The 24,160-nt window shown below is 38.7% G+C and overlaps 1 protein-coding gene across 3 annotated transcripts in view; it reads right to left on the reverse strand.

The window, feature by feature from the left end:
* The window catches only part of SLC5A8 (solute carrier family 5 member 8), a 71,414-nt gene that overhangs the window by 41,616 nt on the left and 5,638 nt on the right, over positions 1-24,160 (reverse strand). For 2 of the 3 annotated variants that reach the window (XR_006059373.2, XM_004006660.5), the window contains exons 2-6: positions 22,132-22,197; positions 19,885-19,936; positions 9,525-9,592; positions 8,149-8,303; positions 1,892-2,032 (exon numbers count right to left, since the gene is read on the reverse strand). Coding sequence is in view for 2 of the 3 variants with exons in the window: in XM_004006660.5 (XP_004006709.1) it covers positions 1,892-2,032; positions 8,149-8,303; positions 9,525-9,592; positions 19,885-19,936; positions 22,132-22,197 (482 nt within the window). In the remaining variant the exon portion in view is untranslated. The remainder of the gene's footprint in view (positions 1-1,891; positions 2,033-8,148; positions 8,304-9,524; positions 9,593-19,884; positions 19,937-22,131; positions 22,198-24,160) is intronic. The other variant, XM_042247137.2, reaches the window with a different exon arrangement.

Genomic DNA, 24,160 nt, shown 5'->3' on the forward strand with positions numbered 1-24,160 from the left:
GAGGACAAGCCCTCCTCGGCGCCGACATGCTCCTTTGTCCGCAGCTGCCACGCTTTGCCGTCGGGGAGCCGCGGCGTCACGGCCGCGTGGGTCCCAGCGCCGCTCTACGGCCGGGCGGGAGCGCCGCTGCTTCCTCCACCTCCTCCTCCCATCACGTATTTTTAATATTCTCCTTTAATACAAATAGAATTGCTACTCCTCCTACTGCAATCACCTTGTTACTGTTAGAGTTTTAAAACTTCAAAAAGCCTGAAAGCCAACTCAGCCTTATTTATCAGTATTAAGAATGCTGGTCACCAAGTTTATCTGAGGCCTCCTGAGAAGAAACCAGCCACTGCTCACTCTCTGCCTAAGCCAAGATGGGCTGGAGACTCCTCGGACCATGCTGTCCTTCTGACTTCTGTACATGCATGTGCTAAGTCACTTCAGTAGTGTCTGACTCTTTGCCGCCCCATGGACGGTAGCCCATCAGGCTCCTCTGTCTACAAGATTTCCCAGGCCAGCATACTGGAGTGGGTTGCCGTCTCCTACTCAAGGGGATCTCCCCGACCCAGGGAGAGAGCCTGCATCTTTTATGTCTCCTGCTTTGGCAGGCAGGTTCTTACCACTAGTGCCACCTGGGAAGCCCTCCAGAGGGCTCATGATAAGAGGCTGGAAGCCAACCTGTGTGCTTTGGGCAAATCACTCTTCCCACCTGGAATGCTCTCCCATTCTTCTCCACCGGCCCACACGTGGTCTTCCTTCAGGACCTGCCTGCTCAACAGGAATCTCTTATTCATCCCTGCCTTCACATCCCAGGATTTGAGGTGGAAAAGGGAATTCACATTTACTGGATCCCTACCACATGCATGACAAACACAGTATTTTATAATTCCTCCACAAGATGTGTGATATGCTTATTGTATAAGTTTAGAAACTGAAGTTCAGAGAGTCTAAGGAACTCACCCATTACTCAAGTAGCAGGTGTTAGCACCAGGTTATGAACCCATAACTGTGTCTGAATATAAAATGAAACGACACATCTGGCAGTACAACGCTCTAGAGCATTTCCTCTACTGTCACATTGTTTCAGGGAACTGTTATACCTCTAGTGTTATTCCATGTTTCACATAGCGGCATATATTTTCCCAATTTGATGCTATTTTCCTTCATGATTGTTGTTCAGTTGCTAAGTCATGTCCGACTCTTTGCAACCCCACAGACTGCAGTCCACCAGGCTTCCCTGTCCTTCACTATCTTCCAGAGTTTGCTCAAACTCAGGTCCATTGTGTCGATGATGTCATCCAAACATCTTATCCTCTGTCCTTTATGATAAGAGCCGCATATTTATAATTTTTATTCCTTATATTTCCTTGTACAAGCAAATACAAAATAAATGCCTATTTATTTGATAAGGTTTGTTTTAATTAATAATTGATATAAATTTTCTTTTCGCTGCATCATGTGGCATGTGGGATCTTATTTCCCCAACCAGGGATCAAACCCTCACCACTTGCTGTGGAAACAGAGTCTTAACCATTGGACCACCAGGAGCATAGCACCACCCATCAGGAGAAAACTGAATTAAAGATTTTCTGAGTGTGGCCCTGTCCCCAAGAGCAAGACCCAGTCTTCCCCACAGCCAGTCCCTCCATCAGGAAGCTTTCACAAGCCTCTTATCCTAATCCATCAGAAGGCAGACAAAAGAAACAGAGGTCCTTGATATAAATATTTTAAAATATGATTCAAAACATACAGTACCACTTTGTTCTATGTGATCCTTTTGTAAGTATATCATTTATCTCTTAGAATTTCATGATACAAAAGACAAACTCCAGCAAAGCTTGACTTCTGAGCACCCATAAAGACAATTGATAGTTATTCATGATTCATATACCATAGTTTAGCTTACAGTTTTGCCTGGAACCTGCTTTTACAGGAAATATATCTCTGCACTTGGGACTGGTTCACACCATAGATGCTGGTCCACGTGAAGGTCCCTCCTATAATAATTGTCCAGAATGTGTGTCTTTGCAAAGGGTTAGGATTAAAGCTAAATGAAAACAAACAGAAAACAAATTTGAACTCTCAGTAAACTATTACAGAAATCTTTCTAGAGTGTTTTGGAAGCAAGCTATGTATACTTACATAAATATAAACAAATATATATACACACAAATATGTACAGATTGATTAAGTAATATAAAAGGTAGAAATATTTCTAACTTAAGTTCAGTGAAATAAAAAAATCAATACTTTCAGAGATTTGGAAATTCTGGATAGGACTGGAGGCAAACTGAATGTTTCAATCATTGTAAACATTTATAGAAACTGTTCTCTCATGGCCACAGGGAATTATTTAAACAAGTCTGCCATGTTGTAATCAGAGAAGAGCATGAAGGCTGAAGAAAGAGAGAGCAAGTAATTCCTAGGTACACTAGAGCAACAGATATGGTACTGAAATAAACATAATATTGACACACTTCATGTGTATAATTCCTCTCCCGGAACATTTATAGTCCCAGTTCAACTTTATATTCAAGCTGAAGAATTCAATTAATGCAGTTTAAAGGTTTTCATGTTTAAAACTACCATGTCATTATAATCATGTTCTTAAAATGTTGTGTGCACAAACTACATACTCACAGTTGAAAGTCACATTACGGCACTTAAACAAAACACGATTACAAAGAAAGCTCAACTTCCACATTCGATACATCTTTTAATTCTTCTTACTGTATCATCTTGGAAGGAATAAGCCTGTTCATCTCTGATACACAATATAAGCTTGAAAATTTTCTGCAAAATTAGCTTTAATGGAAACATTCTGCATTTCTGAAATTCTGCAATTTCACTTCAAAATTTATATTTAAGATCATTTGGGTAAAGTGCTACAATTTTATGTGTTTTCAGCATTCTAATGGAAAGATGAGAGCCTCTATTCCATTCTCTAATAGTTAATATCAAAAGCTAAGAGTTTCAAGGGTGTTGGCCCTTTCTCCCATAAAGTGGCTACTATACTAACTAATAAACGTCAAGAGCTAAAGGGTTCTGTGAGTTACTGGAAGAAAGTAAGACAAGATTTAAAACACCCAATTTAGTGGGTTTTTGGTTTTCGCAATACAGAATACATATGCCAACTATAGACCGTATGGAAAATATCAATACAAAAATCCTTCTCTTCGTTTATCCTACCCAGAGCAGATTTATTGCCTACCATCATATTCTCAAAATATATTTTAATAACAAGGGGTATACAATAAGACTTTTCATTATTCCTTAATTGTTAGAAACATTGTAAGGGTCATAAAAATATCTAATCGTTTACTTTTTGGAATCTCTTACTGGTTATAAGTTATTATTTCAATGCAGCGATGTGTTTACCCTTTGTATAAACTGACAGTTATTTTGCAGAAAAATTGATTGACTCCATACCCTTTCCCCTCAACCTAGCTGACTAGGAAGAGATTTGGAAGTAATCCAGGTTTACCGAGTGGCCACTGGTTGTTTCTGCCTCTTGGTGTCTATCCCCCACTCTTCTACCTACTCCAGTATTTTTGCCTGGAGAATCCCACGGACACAGGAGACTGGTGAGCTACAGTCCATGGAGTCACAAGGAGTTGGACATGACTGAGAAATTAACACTTCTAGTAACAGCAACCCAGATTTGCCTTGGGAAAATAACCATCTCTCCATTGAATAGTCTAAATGATGGTCAATTAAAATGTTCTACTCTGTCCTAGCTAACGGATGGAATCAAGCCTAAGCTAGGCCAACTAGAGGCTCTATTTTCCTTAAAAATATTGAGAACTGTTGGAGTTGATTCACTGTAACTCATTCTTGCAAATTACGACATTGACCCTGTTCAATTTCTAACTTTATTTTCAAAAACTAACACCTTCTTTCAGATAACCAGAAGAGAGCCACAAGTGTAAACTGATTTTCTTTCCTCTTGCCAGTGATTTCAGCTTGCTTATTGCAGTTCAGTTCAGTCGATCAGTCGTGTCCGACTCTTTGCGACCCCATGAATCGCAGCACACCAGGCCTCCCTGTCCATCACCAACTCCCGGAGTTCACTCAGACTCACGTCCATCGAGTCCGTGATGCCATCCAGCCATCTCATCCTCTGTCGTCCCCTTCTCCTCCTGCCCCCAATCCCTCCCAGCATCAGAGTCTTTTCCAATGAGTCAACTCTTCGCATGAGGTGGCCAAAGTACTGGAGCTTCAGCTTTAGCATCATTCCTTCCAAAAAAATCCCAGGGTTGATCTCCTTCAACTGGATGGATCTCCCTGCAGTCCAAGGCCTCTCAATAGTCTTCTCCAACACCACAGTTCAAAAGCATCAATTCTTCAGCACTCAGCCTTCTTCACAGTCGAACTCTCACATCCATACATGACCACAGGAAAAACCATAGCCTTGACTAGACGGACCTTAGTCGGCAAAGTAATGTCTCTGCTTTCGAATATACTATCTAGTTTGGTCATAACTTTTCTTCCAAGGAGTAAGCATCTTTTAATTTCATGGCTGCAATCACCATCTGCAGTGATTTTGGAGCCCCCAAAAATAAAGTCTGACACTGTTTCTACTGTTTCCCCCTCTATTTCCCATGAAGTGATGGGACCGGATGCCATGATCTTCATTTTCTGAATGTTGAGCTTTAAGCCAACTTGTTCACTCTCCTCTTTCACTTTCATCAAGAGGCTTTTTAGCTCCTCTTCACTTTCTGCCATAAGGGTGGTGTCATCTGCATATCTGAGGTTATTGATATTTTTCCTGGCAATCTTGATTCCAGCTTGTGTTTCTTCCAGTCCAGCGTTTCTCATGATGTACTCTGCATAGAAGTTAAATAAGCAGGGTGACAATCTACAGCCTTGACGTACTCCTTTTCCTATTTGGAACCAGTCTGTTGTTCCATGTCCAGTTCTAACTGTTGCTTCCTGGCCTGCATACAGATTTCTCAAGAGGCAGGTTAGGTGGTCTGGTCTTCCCATCTCTTTCAGAATTGTCCACAGTTTATTGTGATCCACACAGTCAAAGGCTTTGACATAGTCAATAAAGCAGAAATAGATGTTTTTCTGGAACTCTTTTGCTTTTTCCATGAACCAGTGGATGTTGGCAATTTGATCTCTGCTTCCTCTGCCTTTTCTAAAACCATGAACATCAGGGAGTTCACGGTCCACGTATTGCTGAAGCCTGGCTTGGAAAATTTTGAGCATTACTTTACTAGCATGTGAGATGAGTGCAACTGTGCGGTAGTTTGAGCATTCTTTGGCATTGCCTTTCTTTGGGATTGGAATGAAAACTGACCTTTTCCAGTCCTGTGGCCACTGCTGAGTTTTCCAAATTTGCTGGCATATTGAGTGCAGCACTTTCATAACATCATCTTTCAGGATTTGAAACAGCTCACCTGGAATTCCATCACCTCCACTAGCTTTGTTCATAGTGATGCTTTCTAAGGCCCACTTGACTTCACATTCCAAGATGTCTGGCTCTAGATTAGTGAGCACATCATCATGATTATCTGGGTCATGAAGACCTTTTTTGTACAGTTCTTCCATGTATTCTTGCCACCTCTTCTTAATATCTTCTGCTTCTGTTAGGTCTATACCATTTCTGTCCTTTATCGAGCCCATCTTTGCATGAAATGTTCCCTTGGTATCTCTAATTTTCTTGAAGAGATTTCTAGTCTTTCCCATTCTGTTGTTTTCCTCTATTTCTTTGCATTGATCGCTGAAGACGGCCTTCTTATCTCTTCTTGCTATTCTTTGGAACTCTGCATTCAGATGCTTATATCTTTCCTTTTCTCCTTTGCTTTTCACCTCTCTTCTTTCCACAGCATTTGTAAGGCCTCCCCAGACAGCCATTTTGCTTTTTTCTATTTTTTTCCCTGGGGATGGTCTTGATCCCTGTCTCCTGTACAATGTCATGAACCTCATTCCATAGTTCATCAGGCACTCTGTCTATCAGATCTAGGCCCTTAAATCACAAACCTCATTCCATAGTTCATCAGGCACTCTGTCTATCAGATCTAGGCCCTTAAATCTATTTCTCACTTCCACTGTATAATCATAAGGGATTTGATTTAGGTCATAATTGAATGGTCTAGCAGTTTTCCCTACTTTCTTCAATTTGAGTCTAAATTTGGTAATAAGGAGTTCATGATCTGAGCCACAGTCAGCTCCCGGTCTCGTTTTTGTTGACTGTATAGAGCTTCTCCATCTTTGGCTGCAAAGAATATAATCAATCTGATTTTGGTGTTGACCATCTGGTGATGTCCATGTGTAGAGTCTTCTCTTGTGTTGTTGGAAGAGGGTGTTTGCTATGACCAGTGCATTTTCTTGGCAAAACTCTATTAGTCTTTGCCCTGCTTCATTCCGCATTCCAAGGCCAAATTTGCCTGTTACTCCAGGTGTTTCTTGACTTCCTACTTTTGCATTCCAGTCCCCTATAATGAAAAGGACACCTTTTTTTGGGTGTTAGTTCTAAAAGGTCTTGTATTTAGGTCTTCATAAAACCGTTCAACTTCAGTTTCTTCAGCGTTACTGGTTGGGGCATAGACTTGGATAACTGTGATATTGAATGGTTTGCCTTGGAGATGAACAGAGATCATTCTGTCGTTTTTGAAACTGCATCCAAGTATGGCATTTCGGACTCTTTTATTAACCATGATGACTACTCCATTTCTTCTGAGGGATTCGTGCCCGCAGTAGTAGATATAATGGTCATCTGAGTTAAATTCACCCATTCCAGTCCATTTCAGTTTGCTGATTCCTAGAATGTCGACATTCACCCTTGCCATCTCTTGTTTGACCACTTCCAATTTTCCTTGATTCATGGACCTGACATTCCAGGTTCCTATGCAATATTGCTCTTTACAGCATCGGATCTTGCTTCTATCACCAGTCACATCCACAACTGGGTATTGTTTTTGCTTTGCCTCCATCCCTCCATTCTTTCTGGAGTTATTTCTCCACTGATCTCCAGTAGCATATTGGGCACCTAATGACCTGGGGAGTTCCTCTTTGGTATCCTATCATTTTGCATTTTCATACTGTTCATGGGGTTCTCAAGGCAAGAATACTGAAGTGGCTTGCCATTCCTTTCTCCAGTGGACCACATTCTGTCAGACCTCTCCACCATAATCCACCTGTCTTGGGTTGCCCCACAGGCATGGCTTGGTTCCACTGAGTTAGACAAGGCTGTGGTCCTAGTGTGATTAGATTGACTAGTTTTCTGTGAGTATGGTTTCAGTGTGTCTGCCATCTGATGCTCTCTTGCAACACCTACCATCTTATTTGGGTTTCTCTTACCTTGGGCGTGGGGTATCTCTTCACGGCTGCTCCAGCAAAGACAGCCGCTGCTCCTTACCTTGGACAAAGGCTGCTTAAAAAGAAAACTAGCTGGTTCATGTCAAAATGAGCCCCCCTGCACATTGAACATGATGTATAAGGAAGACACTATCAATCCAAAAGATAAAGTGTTTCAAATAGTCTTTTAAATTGTGTGATATATTTGTGATGAAATATCTAGTTTCTCCATTAGCATTCTTTAAGAAAGTTGAATAGTTGTTGAAGACATTATATCTTATGTAATGCTGATACCTGAGGCATTGGCCATAACTTCTGTAGTCAATATTCTAGAAATAAGATTTAATATTATATAATGTACATTAAATAATATTCACATATAAAATACACATATAATAATATACTATATATTTACAGGGCCATATTAAAAGAGCAATTCTCTAGGCTGCTTGAAACAAAGAATTGTCAAAATGGAATCACTATCTTTCAGTGCTTTTCTCTTAAAAGGTTTCCTTTCCTTACCTCTCCACTTTATCTTCCCTTCTCTCCCTTCCCCTACCTTTCAACCTATCTCAGATTTTAATTTCTGGAAGAAAATACTTTTTTGCTATCAATCCCTTCTCAGGAGGAAGCACCATCCTCAGCACCGAGTAACTAAATACCACCTGACTGCTTCCACCCTTAAAGTGAAAACTCCTTACACATTTATGTGCCAGCTTCAAATTTTTGTACCATGACCTTAATGGTTAGTTTGTTTTCTAATGTAAATTTATTATTTCAGCCAAGAGACTTTTTACAGAAAAAAAAAAAAGGAATGTTCTATTAACCAAGAAGTAAATACTTAACCAAAAAGCAACTTACTTCCAGAAGTTTAATCTTCCTCCATTGGAGGCATCATTTATAATAGTGCTGATTCCACCTTGAATCAATGCAGCCTTTATAATCACAGATGTAAAGCCAGCCACCATGATTCCAACTTGAAAAACATCCGTCCAAATAACTGCTTTAAGACCACCCTTTGAGGAAAAAGTACATTAGGATTAATGCTTCTACCAGACATTATTAAGCACTTACACGCTTATACACTCTTCTGGTCAAAGATAAGGAAAACACAAATCTTGGCCACAAAGTGCACCCAAGGGAGATAATCAGGAAGGTAGTACTTAGATCAAACTTTCAAATATAAATGGAATCCAAAATGAAAGGTTCTCCCAGCAGAGAAAACAGCATGGGCAAAAAGCCTGTGCTTAGTCACTCAGTCATGTCTGATTCTTTGTAACCCTGTGGACTGTAGCCTGCTAGGCTCCTAGAATTCAAAATACATGGCATGCTTAGTGTGTCCAGATATATATTTTGGAGCAAAGTGGAGTGGTGTGGGGATATTGTTAGGAAGAAAACTTGGAGTCAAATTGCAGTATCATAGATTTTATCCTATAGGCAGGACTGATAGTCAAACCGTATGCACAAAGAAGGCATGCATGTATGCTCTGAGGGGATCCAATTCTTTGTGATCCCCTGGACTGTCGCCCACCAGGCTCCCCCATCCATAGGATCTGCCACGCAAGAATACTGGAGTGGGTTGCCATTTCCTACTCCAGTGGATCATCCCATCCCAAGGGATCAAACCCACCTCTCCTACATCTTTTGTATTGGCAAGTGGATTAGCACAAAGAAGGACATACCAGTTAGTGAAAAAATAAAATTGTTTTGTACTAGTCACTGCCCAAGAGTACCCCTCCAGAGCCTGACCGAGTCCCTCTTTGTAGACCTTGTCTTCCACATCATCGAGCAACCAAAGTATTAAGACTTAGAGTATCACAGGTTATACAAGACGTGCACCACTGCTAAGGATCAGCATCAGTGATAATATCAGTGCCCATGCCATACTGGTTCTTACATATTTTGACTGTCACACCTGCCTAAAGGCAATGGGAAATTATCTCAGGTTACTAAGCTAGGGAATACTGTGAGCATAGCTATAATAACATGACGAAAATATGAGCAAATTATGAAACGAGACTGGGGACCACTGCATGGTTCAAATGAAGAAAAAAATATCAGTTACGATCAATGTTTTACAAAGGATCAAATTTTACCCTGGACTGAATATTCCTTATAAAAAATAAGTTATTTGGGGAAGGAAATATAAACCCAGACTGCAGCATGCATTGATTGAAACTTTTAATTTTGCAAAGCAAGTGTATAAGGTAAAAGGAGAAATAAGGTTCTTGACATACCATAGTGCAGTAGAATGTGCAGACCACACCAGTAGCCACTACTACACCCCACAGATCAAATCCCGTGACTGTAGAAGAAAAGAAAACGCATGTTTGACTGTGAAATATATACCAGTACTTCTCAAAATATCATCAGCAGGAGGCTATATCACTTATTGGGCACCTTCCTCTATACCCTCTTACCCTAAACTAGACCCAAATCTCAAAAAATGCACCAAAACAAATAGAGTTCAAAATTTATTTCATGCGTTAAATAGACCTGGAGTCTATCCTCAGACACTATACAGGATCCAACATTGGCTAAATCAAATACGTGAAAAAGCATTGATATTATAATTAAGGTGAGAAACTGCTTGATATCGGGAGGTGGTTACCTAGACTGAATGGGGTCATAGGATATTTGTTGTCATGGTTCAAATGAACACATTTTTAGTCCTTGAAAGACAAGCTGTCCATGTTATTAAAATGGGACCAAGAAAGAGAAAAGCTTGTATCATTTGTTACCATTTATTTAAGAAGTAGAGGGGCAAAACTTCCCTGGTGGCTCAGTAGATAAGAATCTGTCTGCCAGTGCAGGAGACATGGGTTTGATCCCTGATCCAGGAAGATCCCACATGCCTTGGGGCATCTAAGCCCACGTGTCACAGCTGCTGAGTCTGTGCTCTAGAGCCTGGGAGCTATAACTAGAGCCCACATGCTGTAACTACTGAAGTGTCATTACTGATTCCATCACCATGGGGTCATTTAATGTTCCACGGTCCTCTGTACTTCTTGTGAACTAGATCTAGAAGCATTCTCAGACTTCAACTTTTTGCAGTAATAAGCTGTAGCTATTAATGTGTCATTAATTAATTCATTCAAATTTTAAAAAAAGAAGCAGTGGGTCAAATTATATTTTTTAATGGAAGGATAACAACTCTATGCCCACAGATTTGAAAGAAAATTTTACAAAAGATATCTGATAAGGGATTGTTCTCCATATCATACAAAATGCTTAAAACTCAACAGTAAAAGAAAAAAACAAAACTGATTCTAAACCATACCAAGACCTTAACATATACCTCACAAAACATATATAGATGACAAATAAGCATATGAAAAGATGCTCCACATCATATGTCATCAAGGAAATGCAAATTAAAACAATGAGATACTACTATACACTTGTTAGAATAGTCAGAATTTGGAACATTGACATCACATGCTGGCAAGGACATGGAGCAACATACGTCTTTCATGCATTGCAGGTAAGAATGCAAAATGGCAAGAGCCATTTCAGAAGGCAGTTTGGTGGATTCCTACAAAACTAAACATCTTCTTGTAATATAATTCAGCAATTGCGTCCTTTGGTATTTACTCAAAAGAGTTGAAAACTGCATTACGAAATAGTCTCCAAAAAGTTTAAATAAAGTCTGAGAATGGTTCTAGATATACTTCACAAGTAATACAGAGGACTAGGGAACATTAAATGACCCCATGCTAATGCAATCAATAAAACCAAGAGCCTGGAAAATTAACGAGCTGAAATTTTGACATTTATAGAACATTGTCCCCAACACAATGAACATTCTGTACAAAAATATATGGAATGTCCAGGAACAGAGACCATATCCTGGGCTGTAAGACAAATCTTAATACATTTCAAAGAATTAAAATCATAGTAGTTCTCTGACCAAACCGGCATTAATTTAGAAACCAATAACAAAAAGGTATGTTTGAAAATCACCAAATATTTGAAAATTATGTAACATACTTCTAAATAACCTGTGGGTAAAAGAAATCATAAGAGAAATTGGAAAATAGCTTGAACTGAATGATTAAAAAAAATACATGGTATCAAAACCTGGGGGATGCAAATGAAGCAGTACTTACAATAGAATTTATAGCTTTAAATATTATTTTAGAAAATAAGAAAGATTTAAAGTCAATGGTCTAAGTTTCTACCTTAAAAACCTAAAAAATTTAAGCCCAAAGTTAAGTAGAAGAAACAGTAAACATAATTAATGAAATAGAAAGCAAATACATAAAATCAACAAAGCCAGAAACTAGTTCTTAGAAAAAATTTAAAATATCAATAAAAAGACTAGCCAGATACATCAAGGAAAAAAGGACAAAAAATATATCAATATTAGGAACAATTAGAAGGGACATCACTATAAATTCTATAAACATTAAAAGGATAACAAAAGGATATTTTAAACAACTTTATGCCAATGACTTGGCAAATTAGATAAAATGAATTAAAGTCCTAAAAAAGACAGTTGACTAAAACTGACTGAATAAAAACTAGAAAATCCAAATGACTATATTTATTACAGAAACTGTATCCATAAACTAAAACTTTTCTATAAAAATAAGTATCAGGCTCAGATGCCCTCACTGTGAATTTTTTCAAGCATTTAAGAAATAAATACACAGTCTTATACCTCTTTCAGAAAATAGAAGAAGAAACACTTTCTGAACCATACAGTCAGTATAATTAGTACAAAAACCCTGACGAAGACATTTAAGGAAAAGTAAATTTCATGCCAATACGCCTCATAAGCTGCAAAAATCCTTTACAAAATACTGGCAAATCAGATTCATCAATATATTAAAAGGTTAATACATTATGACCAAGTAAATTTTATCCCAAGAAGGAAAATTGGTTTAACATTTGAAAAATCAATATAATTTCCTACATTAACAGTGAATGAAGACAGAGAAGTAAAAGGCATACAGACAGAGAACAAAGTAGTACAACTGTTTCTGTTCATCAGTCAGGATTCAGTCTCTCAGTCTTACTCTTTGTGACCCCATGGACTGCAGCACACCAGGCCTCCCTGTCCATCATCAACTCCCAGAGCCTACTCAAACTCATGTCCATCACATCAGTGATGCCATCCAACCATCTCATCCTCTGTTATCCCCTTCTGCTCCCACCTTCAGTCTTCCCAGCATCAATTCTTTGGTGCTCAGCTTTCTTTATAGTCCAACTCTCACATCCATACATGACTACTGGAAAACCATAGCTTTGACTAGACAGACCTTTGTTGGCAAAGTAATGTCTCTGCTTTTTAATATGCTGTCTAGTTTGGTCCGAGTTTTTCATCCAAGGAGCAAGCGTGTTTTAATTTCATGGCTGCAGTCACCATCTGTAGTGATTCTGGAGCCCAAAAAAGTCTCTAACTGTTTCCATTGTTTCTCTACTGTGGGCAAGAATCCCTTAGAAGAAATGGAGTAGCCATCATAGTCAGCAAAAGAGTCCAAAATGCAGTATTTGGATGTAATCCCCAAAACGACAGAATGATCTGTTTGTTTCCAAGGCAAACCATTCAATATCACAGTAATCCAAGCCTGTGTCCTGACCGGTAATGCTGAAGAAACTGACGTTGAACAGTTCTACGAAAACCTACAAGACCTTCTAGAATTAACACCCCAAAAAAGATGTCCTTTTCATTATATGGGACTGGAATGCAAAAGTAGGGAGCCAAGAGATACCTGAAGTAACAGGCAAATCTGGCCTTGAAGTACAAAACAAAGCAGGTCAAAGGCTAACAGAGTTTAGCCAAGGGAATGCACTGGTCATAGCAAACACCCTCTTCCAACAACACAAGAGAAGACTCTACACATGGACATCACCAGATGGTCAATACTGAAACCAGATTGATTATATTCTTTGTTTCTATTCAGAAACAACATGAAAACCACAAAGAATTTTCCAAAAGTCTACTTGAATTAGTAAGTATGTTTAGCAAGTTCTCAGGATAGAAGATCAACATATAGAAGGCAATTGTATTTTCCCATACTTGCAAATGATGAAAAGACATTACTGAGAGAAATTTTAAAAGGCCTGGGTAAATGGATAAATAGGCCAAGTAATGGATAGATAGACCATGTAAATGACAGGTCAAGTCTTTTGCCCACTTTTCGTTAGGTTGTTTGTCTTTTTTCCATTGATTTTGTCATTCTATGAGCCAGTAAGCTCAACATCAACAGTTATTAAGAAAATACAAAATAAAACCACAGTAAGATAATAGATGGTACAACTAGAATGGCTATAATTAAAAAGAGAAATACAAAATGTTGGCAAGGACATGAAGCCACTGAAACTCTTATAGGTTGTGGGGTGGACATGTAGAATGATACAACAACTTAGCAAAGCTATTTGGTAGTTTCTCTTAAATTCTGTTCATGTGACTACCCTGTGGGTTTGAACATGTGGATCAGAACAGGTGTATATTTAACTTTATACTGCTTCCAGGTATTCATCCACTAAAAATGAAAACATGTCAAAAAGCAAAACCTGTATAAGAATGTTCTTAGCAGCTTTCATTTAAAATAGCCTAAAACTGGAACAACCCAACATCCATCAACAAGAGAATGGATAAACAGATTTTGGTAGATGCATATGATAAAATACTAGCAATAAAAAGGAATGAATTACTGATACATGTACCAACATGAAAGAATACCTCAAAAACATTTTATTGAGCAAAAGAAACCAGATACAAAAAAGTCACAATATGATTCCACTTATACAAAATCTAACAGGGAAAGTAATTTACGGTAATAGAAGCTCGCTGCTTGGAATAGAGAGGGGAACTCATTAGAAAGAAACACAAAAAATTTCTGGGAAATGAAGATAAAAATATTCTATATCTTGAGTTAAATGGTTGTCACAAGTACACAAAATTGTCAAAAGTCAACCAACTGTGTGTTTAGGTTCTGCTCATTTTATTGTATATACACCATGTCACAATAAAATATGGCTGTCAATTTTAAAAAGCAAGAAAGAAAACCTTAAGAAACAACTGAACTAATTACAGATATATCAACTTATCTGAATCCTGATTCTAACAAACACTGAGAAAACATCAGGGATCTCTGAACACTGACCTCATCTTGGCGATTGTTGTTTTTTAGTCATTAAATCATGTCCAACTCTTTTGCACCCCTGTGGACTGTAGCCTATGAGGCTTCTCTGTCCATAGCATTTCCCAGGCAATAATACTGGAATGGGTTGTCATTTCTTTCTCCAGAGGAATCTTCCCGACCCAGGGATCGAATCTGCGTCTCCTGCATTAGCAGGTGAATTCTTTATCACTGAGCATTATTGATGATAGGCACCCCGCTCCAGTACTCTTGTCTGGAAAATCCCATGGATGGAGGAGCCTGGTAGGCTGCAGTCCATGGGGTCGCTAAGAGTCGGACACAACTGAGCGACCTCACTTTCACTTTTCACTTTCATTCTTTGGAGAAGGAAATGGCAACCCACTCCAGTATTCTTGCCTAGAGAATCCCAGGGACGGGGGAGCCTGGTGGGCTGCCATCTATGGGGTCGCACAGAGCTGGACACAACTGAAGCGACTTAGCAGCAGCAGCAAGCAATTAGTGTTAATGTTTTAGAAACGATGGAAGTTACAATTGTATTTTAAAAACACACCTTGGTACAAACTGTCAGTTACAGAATATATAAACCATGAGACTGCAGTATACAGCATGGTTAATAATACTGTCTTGCATATTTTAAATGTTGCTAAGAAAGTAAATCTTAAAAGCTCTCATCATAAGAAAAAGATTTTATAACTATGAGCAGTGCATATCCCAAAAAGTAATTTTACATTCAATGTGAGGAAAGAGGCATCAGAAAATTGACTGCTCAGATGTGGTCACTGTTAACATAATGATGTGTATTTTCTTCTACATATATTTAGACCTCATGCTATTGTCATAATATTTAACTAAGTGGAATTGTAGGTTTTTTCTCGATCATTTTGCTTTTGTATATGTAGGAATCTAGTTCCTATTATCATGACTGGGCCTTTAGGAATAAATATGATAATAATAAATCAACCAAATAACCTCCAGGGTAGCTTTTCAAAATTCTCTTCTAATTCTTCCTGTTCATCTCAAATCATCTCTAACACTATATGCATTTTCTAGACATTTATAAAAAATAAGCTGAAAATCTGAAGGGTAATGATATTTTACATAATTTTATTCTACCTCATGCTTTTATCACAGAAGCAGTGTTCACTGTTAAATAAAAATTTCTTTATTTGCTGATAGCTATGTTTCTACCTGCTATCACATTTTCAATGCGCCTTTTAAATCCAGGATATCTGAATGTAAATTCTCTAACATGTCACTGGATATGATCTTGTTTCTTTTGTAAGCACAGTCCTTCAAACTATAGGCTAGAAATGTCATTTTATTTTAGACAATTTTCTCCACAGGCCTAGAGAAAAACTTGATTCTATAAAAGCTATTTAGTCAAAGGCTTTTTCTTAAAAACAAAAACAAAAAACAAGTTTGAAGAGCCAAATAACTTACTTGGTCCTTATAAAGTTAATGGAAAGATAATTGAATATGTGATGCAAGCTCTAAAGGAAATCAGCCCTGAATATTTATTGGAAGGACTGATGCTGAAGCTGAAGCTCCAATACCTTAGCCACCTGATATGAAGAAATGATTGGGAAAGACCCTGATACTGGGAAAGACTGTGGGCAGGAGGAGAAGGGGGTAGCAGAGGATGCGATGGTTAAGTAGCATTACTGACTCAATGGCCATGAGTTTGAGCAAACTCCAGGAAAAATTGAAGGACAGGGAAGCCTGGTGTATTGCAGTCCATAGGGTTGTAAAGAACTGAACATGATTTAGCTACTGAAGAACAACAACTGCCATGAATTTTAAAAAATCCTTCTTGAATCTCAATCCTATGCGTTAATGGTATTTGAATATTTTAAAAAGAGAGAGAGAGATGCTGCTTGGCCAGGTGTATCTATACCTTAGTGCTATCTTTACATTCCCAGAATTTGGCTTTTCACTTTGTAGATTTAGAAATGCAAAGATGAATGGGTTATAGGGGAGAAAGTCATGCTGACTGGTAAACTATAAGCATTGCTATAAAACAGCATTAAAGTTTACTAATATACGATGAGAAATAGGGGTCATAAGCAGACTTGTTGTAATTGTTAGTTCATGATCACATAATTTCCTATCGATTAGCATGTCAATGTGGGAAGCCAAATTCTGATCAAAAGGTAACTTGGTGAGCTTAGTATCTGAAAAGGAAGCATTAATCTCATAATTATGAAGGGTTGAACCATTAATCTGTTCAGTGTCCTTTGTTTCATTACCTTGGATCTTTTACAGGTGCCTCTATACCAAACTCAGTCTTTATTCTGAAGAGTACACATTATAGCTGAAAAAAGTGAAAGTGTTAGTCACTCAGGGGTGTCTGACTCTTTGTGACTCCATGGACTGTAGCCTGCCAAGTTTCTCAGTCCATGGAATTCTCCAAGCAAGAATACTGGCATAGGTTGCCATTTCCCACTCTAGGATGGAATCCAGAGATCAAACCCAGGTCTCCTGCTTTGCAGGTGGATCCTTTGCCATCTGAGCCACCAGGGAAGCAAGTACAATCCTATAACGTCCCTTAAAATCCACCCTCCCACATTTAGGAATTGTGGATATTTGCACATTATATCCAATTCATGTATTGCATTTAACAGGGCTTCCCTGGTGGCTCAGCGGTAAAGAATCTGCCTGCCAATGCAGGACACCTGGGTTTGATCTCTGGGTCAGGAAGACTCCCTAGAGAAAGAAATGGCAGCCCTCTGCCCATGGGAATTCCCAGGCAAGAATACTGGAGACTGTTGCCTGGCAGGCTACAGTCCAAGGGGTTGCAAAAGTGTTGGACACGACTTAGCAACAAAACCACCACCACCATGATGATGTATGTTAACTAGACCTATTGTGGTGATCATTGTAATATACAAATACTGAATCATTACAGTAAGCCTGCAACTAATAAAATGTTATATGTCAATTATACCTCAATGAAAAAAAGTATGTAAAAGACATATGGAATTCAGATGAAATGATAAAATATCTCAGATTTTCAGCAAAATAAACTAGTGATGGAAATAGGGAGTGAAATAAATCAAGAGTCGATAATTATTAGTGTAGAGTTAATGGTATGTTAGCATTCAGTACACTATTCTATTTTAGCATATGATTGAAGTTTTCTGTAATTAAAAAAAAAAAGATTAAAAAGATTTCACGTAGAGAACGTTAAGTTCCAATTCAGCTAAAAATGTTTCTATGGAGCATCTGTTGCATACCAAGTACTCTCTCTCTGTCTGTGTTTACTGCTTTGTTACAGTAAAATGCATGTATGCTCAGTTGCTTTAGTCAGGTCCAGCTCTGTGACCCTACAGACTGTAGCCCATTGGGCTCCTCTATTCGTGGGATTCTCCAGGCAAGAATACTGGAGTGGGTTGCCATGCCCTCCTCCAAGGGATCTTCCTGATCCAGGGATTGAACTGGCATCTCCTGTGTCTTCGGCATTGCAGGCGATTCTTTACCCACTGGGCCACGTGGGAATCCCATGGTAAAATACATGGCTGATATTAAAGTGGTCAAAATGCAATGCCTCGAATCCTAATTTACTTCCAGGGAGTGGCTCAATAAACTGATAAGAACAGTCCTTGAAGCACTGAAAGTAGGGCTTTCTTATTCCCAGAACTGCACTTTAAAACTCTAAAGCCAACATTTCAGTTATACTTAACTCCAATAGGTAACTTATGAAGTTTATAGCTCAGCTCTTTACATATGAAGTGATTCATTCACGATGTTGGTAATATTTACAAGAAACATGCCAGACATTCAGAATTCAATCACATTATATAATGGATATCATCTTTGCAATGATATTGCTGTGCTTTATAAATACAGATGACAACTATTATCTATGTATCATGAAATCAAGAAATTAGAATCTGCAGTTAGAAGGAGTTTTCCCTTCTTTTCTTGTTTTCTTTGAGGCTTTCCATTTTATATTAATTTGAGGAACTGCATCACATTCTTCCCATCACAGACTCCACTTGTCCATTTTAGAAGGAAGTTTCAGAGATAAATTTGCTTCTAACTGATAAGAATTTAAAGTATGTAGTTTCCCTGAAGCCTTTTGAGGGTATGACTAATTCACTTCTTTGCCTCAATAAACAATCCCAGTTTCACAGCTATTATCTTCCCAAATCTAGAGAGTAACTTGTTGATCCATAAAATTGTCACGTATTTATTTATAAGGCTACTATAGCCATCTGTCCTTTGGTCACCAGGAGCAATCTAATATTTCAAATCACACAGACCTCTTTTTCTTGTATTTTGGATCACATTCAAAGTGGGGAGAAAAAAAATTTCTCCTCCTGCCCAATTTCACAATGGGACCAAGCCTGAGCTGAATAACGCAGAAGCCTGTTGGAGATAACTTCTTCCAAGGAGTAAGCGTCTTTTCCAAAATTAAAAGCAGAGACATTACTTTGCCAACAAAGGTCTGTCTAGTCAAAGCTGGTTTTTCCAGTAGTCATATATGGATGTGAGAGGTGGACTATAAAGAAAGCTGAGCACCAAAGAATTGGTGCTTTTGAACTGTGGTGTTGGAGAAGACTCTTGAGAGTCCCTCGGACTGCAAGGAGATCCAACCAGTCCATCCTAAAGGAGATCAGTCCTGAATATTCATTGGAAGGACTGATGCAAAAGCTGAAACTCCAATAGTTTGGCCACCTGATGCGAAGAACTGACTCATTTGAAAAGACCCTGATGCTGGGACCGATTGAAGGCAGGAAGAAAAGGGGTCGGCAGAGGACAAGATGGTTGGATGGCAGCAGAAGACTGATTCAATGGACATGAGTTTAAGTAAACTCCGGGAGTTGGTGATGAACAGGGAGGCCTGGTGTGCTGCAGTCCATGGGGTTACAAAGAGTCGGACACAACTGAGCGAGTGAACCGAACTGAACTGAACTGTTGGAGATGGGCTCCAGGTTACAAAAACAAAGGCAGCAAGTGCAGTCCATTCATGATTTAGACTACAGGGGGCGTTCATTCTGAAGGAGTGGAGAATGGCTGGTTGGCACATCCCAGAGAAACACAGCCCAGTGAAGCCTGTTGTAGTTGTTTAGTCACTAAGTCATGTCTGACGCTTGCAACCCCATGGATGGTAGCCTGCCAGGCTCCTCTGTCCATGGGATTCTCCCAGCAAGAATACTGAAGTCAGTTGCCATTTCCTTCTCCAGGGGATCTTTCTGACCCAGGGATTGAACCCTTATCTCCTGCATTGGCAGGCATGTTCTTTATCACTCAGTCACCAGGGAAGCCCTCAGTGTTCTAACCTTCTACTAATTTACAGACCTTTCTGAGCTATGATTCGGGAACCCAGAGAAGCTGCTAGTGTAGACACTGAACCCACCAGATCTGCTTCAAGCTGATGCAGGCTACTGGAAGCATTCCTCCACCTCCCCATCTCCCCAAAGAGAAAATAGTCTGTTAAAAGTGAACCTCCAAGTGTGAGTGACATATTAACTCCAAAACGTACCTTGATTCAAAGCCAGGGCAGGGGCATAAATAACAATTCCAGTATACAGAATCTAGAGGAAAAAAGAAAATGAATAAATAGTATGAATTACAAAATGAAATATTGATATTTTTCCATAAATTTACTTAAGAATTAAAAAACATAGTTTTAATATACTTTAACAAAATTTGTTTGCAACTTGAAAATGTTATTTAAGTGAAGTTGACTCTCCTTTTCTATTTGGGGTATGGTCATAGGTTACAAAAACATTTTATGACCAATTTTATGTAAAAATGTGGACTTTTCATGCAGTACTTAGTGCAGATAGTCACTAATCCATCAGTTCAACTCTGAAACCAACTTTCCTAGATCTGGAACAATTTGGAAGAAAGAAAGGGCACAGATGTGAAAGGGCGATGCTCGCTCATATGCTTTCAAACTTTTGTCAATCACTGAAGATGTAAGTGGTAAAGCAGTGAAAATTTTGAAAACTTGTTTGCAAAAGTTGGCATGACCACTAATTAAACAAAAGTGTAAATTTGCCCTAAAATTTCCTGAGGGCCAACAAAAGTTCTACTCTACCTTTTTAATATTATTATTTTTCATTCATATACTTAACAAATATCTATTAATCTAGGGTACAACAGTAAGATAAATATGTTCTTTTTCTCAAAATATCATTTTCATTGCATCTGATCTTTCAAATACATAGAGGCTAATTCTATGATTATGCTATAAAACATGCTATGAAAAAACCATATTATTCAGTATTTGAATGTTTGATTAAATTGCATGAGTAGGTCTACAGAAGTAAGTCCTTCAAACAGTGGATGCTAAAGCTCCCCTCCCTTTGCAGGAATGCACTAGCTTTCCAGTCATTATATTGTCCAAGTTAAAGATTTGAAAATGTGACCCAGCCATCTTCTTAACATTTGTCCCCACTCTTACATTTCTGTCGGCACTTCTAATGATGATCCAAAGAGGGACTGAACTCCATGGTGGAATGCAAGCTACTAGCCTCAGCTCTGGGTCAGAATCTCTACCAGACCCCAGAGGGCTCTTTTCTTTCATACTCCAAGTGTTAAGGGCAAATACAATTTAAGCTACATAGCTAGCAAATTTATAAAATGAAGCTAAGTTAAATAATTTACAAAGGCACGCTGTCTTGCTGTCGCAAAAGCTTGGGTAGCTTTTGACTGGAGAAATGGAATTATAAATAGGGATGAGATTGAAAACTCCTTCCTCGACCTCCATTATCAAACTCATTCATGAAAGACTTAGCTGCCAAAAGGGAGATAGGTCTAAATTATGTGACAATGATCGTGACAAGATGATGTGTGGGAAGCAATCTCTGTCACTGATGACTTGGCAAATCTTTGATTTCCATTTGCACCAATTAGTAAATCTATACTTGCATATTTTTGAAGTATTGGATTGTGAGGGGGTTTGTTGGTTTTTTTGTGACCCCGTGGACTGTAGCCCACCAGGCTCCTCTGTCCATGGGATTTCCTAGGCAAGAATACTGGAGTGTGCTGCCATTTCCTTCCCCAGGGAATCTTCCCAACTCAGGGACTGAACCTGAATCTCCTGCTTGGCAGGCAGACTCTTTACCGCTGAGCAACCTGGGAAGCCCATTGGATTGTGCACTTGGCTTTAAAAACTCCTCCTGAGTGCATGACGTTGTTGCTTTATACTCAGTGAGTATATCAGTTAGGTTTTACAGTTCAATCTCTGAAAGAGTGTATTGATTCATTTTTTTAAGTATGCTTTCAAAGAAAATTATTTTCAAATTTTTTCCTCCTATGTCAGCTAATATTTTCTATTAAATCTATTACTTAACACACTGCAAAAATACTATGAAATATACAACTTCTTTTCCCTTTATTATAATTCCTACTATCAGCTAGTACAGTTCCTTCAAATATCTTTGTCATCTAAGCCATGCCCTTACTGTCATTTTGGTAGGGACAGAGGGAGACATAAGAGGAAAAAGCATATTTTCCTAACCATAACTGTTGCTTGTTTAATATAATATTCAGTGTTCACTTACTCACTGTTTTCTCAGGAAATAATGCATTTGCTGAGACAAGGTTTAATGATCTTAAGGATTAATGCTATGTGGTGACAGGTGTTTTTCCTTTTGTGTTCCCTCCTATGTTCAGCCTCTTTTCTTTCACATATTTATCAAAGACTCTTGACCCAGGTGCCTTGTTTAAAAAACACTGTAGATGAAAAGAAGATAAAATAAATGAACTGATGGCTACTTACTGTTTGAACAATGAAGAGGACTGTTCCACAGAGACGAACACATTTGTTAAATCGAAGTTCTAAATACTGTTTCCAAAAAAAGGAAAAATGGTTAATATATAAAACTTCTGGACATTTTTTAAAAACCAGCAGCTTGAGAAGTAAAGGAGCTAAAACTTTGAAGAAACTTCATAGCTAATTTTTATCCTGCATTTCTATTTCACTATTAATAGTTTAATTTAAATTATTTAAGTGTTGTTATTTAAATTAATATTTTATCTTTAAAATTATTTATTTTTTAGTTGAAGGATAATTGCTTTACAGAATTTTGTTGTTTTCTGTCAAATTTCAACACGAATCAGCCATAGGTGTACATATGTTACCGGTGTACATATGTACAGCCATAGGTGTACAAATTATTTAACTTAGTACTTTAAGTTACATATAGCAAAACTGACCCTTGTTTTAGAGTACAGTTCAAAATTTTTTTGTTTGCTTGTTTGTCTGCTTTTGGCCACACTGTGTGGCATGTGGGATCTTAGATCCCCGATCAGGGATGCAACCTGTGTCCCCTACACTGGGCATGCAGAATCTTAACCACTTGACTGCTAGGTTAAGTCGCAGTTCAATGGTTTTAACACAGAACAGTTTCATCACCCCCAGAAAAGTCCTTCATGTTGCTCCTTTGTAGTCAAATCCTCTTTGCATCCCTAAACCTTGGCAATCACTGATCCATTCTCCATCCCTACAAGTTTTGCCTTTTGCAGAATGTCATACCAATGCAATTATTTTCTGCATTTTTAGAATGAACAAAGTGTGGTCCTCCCCTTTCTCTTGGCACCTACCCAATAAATTTCCCTTGATACACTTAAGGAATCAACCCTTTCCCACTTTAGGCAACTGTGGCAGAACTGTCAATCAAGGTGCCTTGCCTGGGCTAAAAGGCAGTCACATGACCTATGTTCAGCTAGTCAGTTTCTCTTCTCAACAGGTGACTCTTAGAGGCAAGATATAAAGACAGAAAATGACTGAAGCAGAAAGCAGACTGATCCTGACAGCGTGGCCTGAAGAGGCTGCCCTGGCTTCTGTTCCTTTTCATAGTCTGTTTGCTCAGCCTTTCCTCCTGTTCTGTGAGCTATGCCCATATCCTTACAATAAAAATTTTTTTAATTAAAATGTATTTATTTTAATTGGAGGCTACTTACTTTACAATATTGTATTGGTTCTGCCACACATCAACATGAATCTGCCAGAGCCGTACACATGTTCCGCATCCTGAACCCTCCTCCCACCTCCCTCCCCATACCATCTCTCCGGGTCATCCCAGTGCCTAAGTCCATTTTTCTATTCAGAGCCAACCTTGACATCTGCAATAGCTTATAATATAGAGGCATACCTCGTTTTATAGCACTTCTTTTTATTGTTCTTCACAGACACTGCATTTTTTACAAATGGAAAATTTCTGGCAACCTTCCAAGAAGCAAGTCTATTGGTATCATTTTTCCAACAGGACTTCACGTCTCTGTTTCACACTTTGGTAATTCTCCCAATATTTCAAGCTTTTTCATTATTGTTATGTTTGTTACAGTGATCTTTGATGTTGCTATTGCAAACGCTTACAACTCACTGAAGGCTCAGAAGGCAGTTAGCATTTTTTAGCAATCATGTATTTTTTAATTATGGTATGTACATTGTTTTTTAGACAAAGAGCTATTGTACGCTCAATAGACTAAGTGAGCGAGTGAAGTCACTCAGTCGTGTCCGACTCTTTGTGACCCCATGGACGGTAGCCTACCAGGCTCCTCTTTCCATAGGATTTTCCAGGCAAGAGTACTGGAGTGGGTTGCCATTTCCTTCTCCAGGAGATCTTCCCAACCCAGGGATCGAACCCAGGTCTCCCACATTGTAGGCAGACGCTTTACCATCTGAGCCGCCAGGGAAGAGCCCAAGGCATAGTGTGAACACAACTTTTATGTGCACTGAGAAAGAAAAAAAACATGCAACTAGCTTTACTACAATATTCACTTTATCGTGGTGGTCTGGAACCAAA

The sequence above is a fragment of the Ovis aries genome, chromosome 3 (assembly GCF_016772045.2).
Source record: "Ovis aries strain OAR_USU_Benz2616 breed Rambouillet chromosome 3, ARS-UI_Ramb_v3.0, whole genome shotgun sequence".
Taxonomy (NCBI): Eukaryota; Metazoa; Chordata; class Mammalia; order Artiodactyla; family Bovidae; genus Ovis; species Ovis aries.